General features: G+C 32.9%; 1 protein-coding gene across 4 annotated transcripts; it reads left to right on the top strand.

The window, feature by feature from the left end:
- The first annotated feature begins 782 nt into the window (after positions 1-782).
- LOC141692715 (dof zinc finger protein DOF3.7-like) lies at positions 783-2,977 on the top strand. 4 transcript variants are annotated; one of them, XM_074497641.1, is made up of 3 exons: positions 783-938; positions 1,488-1,651; positions 1,733-2,977. In XM_074497641.1, the coding sequence occupies exons 1-3, from the start codon at positions 915-917 to the stop codon at positions 2,475-2,477; spliced, it is 933 nt and encodes a 310-aa protein (XP_074353742.1). In that variant the 5' UTR covers positions 783-914; the 3' UTR covers positions 2,478-2,977. The 4 variants fall into 4 exon arrangements, with proteins under 4 accessions (XP_074353742.1, XP_074353740.1, XP_074353739.1 ...); XM_074497639.1 differs by having other exon boundaries at positions 1,488-2,451; positions 2,553-2,977; XM_074497638.1 differs by having other exon boundaries at positions 784-938; positions 1,488-2,473; positions 2,553-2,977.
- The last annotated feature ends 1,840 nt before the right edge of the window (positions 2,978-4,817 follow it).

Below are 4,817 nucleotides of genomic sequence, written 5' to 3'. Positions count from 1 at the left end.
GTTAAAAGAAAGAATAAGTTAATCGTAAAACGTAAAAGATAAAGATAACACCAACATAGAAATTAGAAAAGAAGAGGAAGAATCATTCTGCTCCTGCCTCCACATTTCCTTTTGCTGTCAGAAAAGGAATCTAGCCATACACCCTCCACATTCATGTATCACCATTCCCCACTCGGTCACTACCTAAAGTACTAAACTAAACTAGAGCTACAACTTATTTTACATGAACTAATTAAACTGGCAAGAATAATACAACTTATATACAATCATATACTTGGTGAAAAATATACAATTACACCGTATTTTATAACGGACTGATCAACCAATCAATTTATGCGGACAGGAATCAGAACTGCCTTGTTTTGTTGTAGTTTATAGTATTAATTTGAGTTATAAAATTAAATGGTACTAACATAAAACATTTCACACTTAATATATATATATAAAATATTATATATTATAGTATTATTATGCTCTGATAGTATTCTTTTTTAGTTACAATATTATACATTATTTACATTAAAATGTTAAAGTTTTAATTGAAGCTCACCCACTGAACCTATCTCGCATGTACAAGTAGTTCCAGAAATTATCATGCAGAGAAGTGTCAAGTGTATATACACAACATTCTCCACTGAAACATCAACATGGATGTACACAAATAAAATAAGAAAGCCACTAGTTGATGATGTGTAGAAATCGACAAATATGGCCTTCTCTTTCATTGGTATAGAAAAGCCAACATATGGAACCACCAAACGCACTGTCTTTCTTGCTTTACGACCCATCTGCAGGAAAAAAAAAGTGGGTGATTTTTCAATCCCTCTCTTACTTGAACCCTCCCATCCATCCCTAGCTTTTTTCCTCCTTTTTCTCCCCCCTTTACTTTCCTCCCTCTTCTTCTGCTTGTTTGTATGGATACTGCTCAGTGGCCACAGGTAATTAAAGCAAAACATGTTTTTATTAATTTCATTACTTGATATCATCCTCCTCCCTCCTTTCCATTAATCCATGCTGCTTTGGGTTTTGTGTAGTACAAATTCTATATCCTTGTGCTGATCATGCTACCTTGTTCAAAAGCTCTGTACTTTCTGTCCATTTATAATTTACTACTTTTCCCTTTTTTCTTGTTAGAGGATGCAGGATGTTAACTTGCAGCTATATAATTCATCAACTACCCCCACTAATTCATCTTTTTCAATTTTCAACATCCTTTTATTCATTTTGTTCTTGAAAGCTAAAATTGTAGTACTATATATGTATGAGTATATTAGTTTAACTACTTCACTTATTAGTTTTAATTTCTCTTTTCCACCATCTGATCATAAAAAGAGCACTAGGATGAAGAAAAGTTATTAGATTTCTTTTCTTCCTTTTGTTTGTTTGTGCTTTGTTCACTTTTCACAGGTTATATTGTTCGTATAAATATGTGTCTGCATTTTCCTTTGATTCTAATTATCTAGTCATGGCTTTTTCTTGTTCATCAGGGAAGTGGATCATCACTGGTGCAACTCCCCATGGAAGGTGATACTAATTCTGGGGCAGCCGCAGTTGATCATCAAAGGAATATTATTATTAATAATAATATTATTAATAACAAGGCAATTTCAGCTGCAAGGCCACAAAAGCCACAAGCTATAAACTGTCCAAGGTGCAATTCAACTCATACAAAATTTTGTTACTACAATAATTACAGCCTATCTCAGCCAAGATACTTCTGCAAGACTTGTAGAAGGTATTGGACTGAAGGTGGATCTCTAAGGAGTGTTCCCGTTGGCGGCGGTTCGCGAAAAAACAAGAGATCTTCGTCCTCATCATCATCAGCTTCTTCTTTATTGTCCAAGAAGCTTCCACATGAGACAATTATCAGTACTTCTCATCAAAACCCTAATATTAAGATCTATGGACATGATGGTACTCAAGATCTTAACCTAGCATATCCACCAATTACGACGAACCCTAGTTACACCCTTGGCATGCCTCATGAGTTTTCAGAGTTTCCTAACTCTCAAAATAATTTCTCACAGTTTTTGAAATCTGGAAGAGGATTTAGCTCTTTCATGTCTATGATTCCGATTTCGGATTCGAATGGTACTGGACAAGGACAACTCTACTCAGCATCAACATCATCAGGCCTTACTTTTCAAGAATTTAGTAAAACGAGTACAGGGCTTAATTTTTCACTAAATCAACATCAAGGGTTTGATAATTCGGGAAATATTCAAGGAGGGTATGCAAGTACTCTGCAAGGAGTTCATCAAGAGAACGCTACTTCTAGTAATCATCCAAAGCTGTTTAACTTCCCCTTTGAGGATTTGAAACAGCCAGAAAATGTTCTTCGAGCTCATGATGAAATGATGGAACAGAACGCGAGAAGTAATATGCGTGGTGACGGAGAAGCTGATGATCATCTTCAATCTTCTGGACTAATCTGGAATAATGGAGGATTAGGTGGTAGTACTGGTGCTTCATGGTAATTAATTAATCATCATTTGTAGACTAACTGCAAAATTGTTCCATAAATGTGTGTGTTCTGGTGTTTTGGTGTCCAGGTAAATTTTCTTGATCCACGTACGTACGTACAATGTTACCAGGTGTTTGAAAAAGCGTAATTTTACGGTACAAATTTCGGCACCTTGCGGAAGAGTTTTGTGGAGTACAGATACTAACATAAATTCAAGTGCAAAAAACAAGGAACAATTTTGCAGATCAGTCTACATTTTGAGGAGTTGGTGGATAGTTTAAAGTTTGACTCATATGTTACATAAGAGATCACTAGCTATTTGGGTTTTTCCCCTTTATTTTGTCTTGATCTTTTTCACTGCTAAATATTTAGTTTGGGATATTGTGGATTTGTGAAGCTTATTTTTTAGTTAATTAAGCTTCAAAATGTAGATTTTGTTATTTCCTATGTACATTCATTCTTACCCTCTATTCTGAATAGGTAGTAGAATTAATTTGTTATCTCTTATGTACATATTTTTTGTGAAATATGCTGATAGATAGTACCAATTTTGTTTTGCTTCCTAGCTATCTTGGTAGCTACAAAAGGGTTGTCCAAAAGATGGTGAGTTTGTATTCCCTTTGGATTAAATTTGTAAAAGACATTGCTAGATTAATTAATAATTTAATTGAGCAACATTTTCGAGACAGAGAGTAAGAATTCAACATAATTGTTACTTATTGCATTGTAATTGTATTTAGGACTAAATAGTCGTGTATAGTGCACATTGAAAATACAACTTAAAAGAAGTTTGCAGTTTACATCAAGTGGTGTGAGTTGTGAATTTAGTGCATTATAAATTTTATAATCCGTGTGAGAGTGTTACCCATTTTTGTGTGCTAGAGAATTACAATTATGATTTTTATATAATGTGGGTACGACTGGCAAGCAACTCAGAGCTTAAAAATTACTATTAGGGAATACTAGGGTTAGGCAATGACCCCACTAACATCCTGTCAGTTAACAATGTCCAAGAATTATCTCCGACATTGATCATGTATAATATCTTAGTGGTAGCTACCTGCCAGATAGACTCATTTCTATATAACTCCTATATGTGTTAGGTTTCGGCCTCTCTGGATGTAAATTGTGCTAATCACTACAGCTTTGTTGTATTTGTATGGAATCTATGCTATACTAAGCAACATGTAGTTGAGCACGGTTGAATAACTTAAGTGGTTAAGAGTTTATCCTCTGTCATCCAGGTACTGGGTTCGATCCTCTCGGGGCTATAAGCCATATTTTGGTCTAAAAATTATTCGAGTATTAAAAACAATCCGTGTAGGCTAGTATGAAATATAAGGAAATTAATATGATCTCTTGCTATTAAAATTTTGTCCAACCTTGTTTACTTTAAATTCTGTGTCATTGATCAATTTAGATTTGGTCAACAAAACTAAAAAATGAATAATTATTTAAAATAAGAAAAATAACTAATAAAATATGTACGTTTATTTACTATCTCAAACGTCAAACTTTTGAATTATATAAATACCAATAATTTCTCGGTAGTGACCTTACCTGATTTTACTTTTATTATGAATAATTATATAATTAACATGTCATAGTAATTTGAGGACCTTATTTAATCCAAAATGTATCAATGTTATTAAAACCACAATTTTAGAATTTTTACATTTTTATAAGTGATAATTGGTTGATAAAAAGAATTCGTCAATGGCCAACCCCTATCTACATAAAATGTATTTTATTAGAGTTATGCATTACAAATCTAGTTTTAGAAATTCTAATAAAGGCAAATTAATATATTGATTACAACCATTTTGGATTGGAAAGAGGAGAGTATTATGTTTCCAGCTGCACCACTTTCTGGTGTTTCGTCTTGATCTAAATAATTTTGTATTCTTAAAAGTTTTTTAATTTTTTTTTAACAAAAATCTAGTTACATGAAAAAAATTCCCAAATTTACTAAGTTTGTGCTCCCAAGTTTATTTTTAAAGAAAAGAATGGAAGAAAAGAGACTAGGAATGAAGTGAATTAGAAGAATTTTTTTTAACCTGACTACTTTTTATATGTTTAGAAAAAAATTTAAAAAATTGACATGAAGGCAATATTTCTAAGATACATGAGAGTTTTTCTCCCAATCATTTATTTTTGGGAATAAACTTTTCAAAAATTTCTAAAAATTTCTCTTTCATCCTGTGCCTTGCTAAAAAGAAAATTATGGATCAGCCTTTGTTCTCTCCACACTGACTTGTGCGTGCATTATAAATTCTTCAGATGTTATTAACAAAACCTATCCAATTTTTGTGTGTCCCGGTTAAACGGTTGACACAAGCATACGCAGAGAAAC

The sequence above is a fragment of the Apium graveolens genome, chromosome 10, assembly GCF_009905375.1.
Source record: "Apium graveolens cultivar Ventura chromosome 10, ASM990537v1, whole genome shotgun sequence".
NCBI lineage: Eukaryota > Viridiplantae > Streptophyta > Magnoliopsida > Apiales > Apiaceae > Apium > Apium graveolens.
This window is presented reverse-complemented; position numbering and strand designations above follow the sequence as displayed.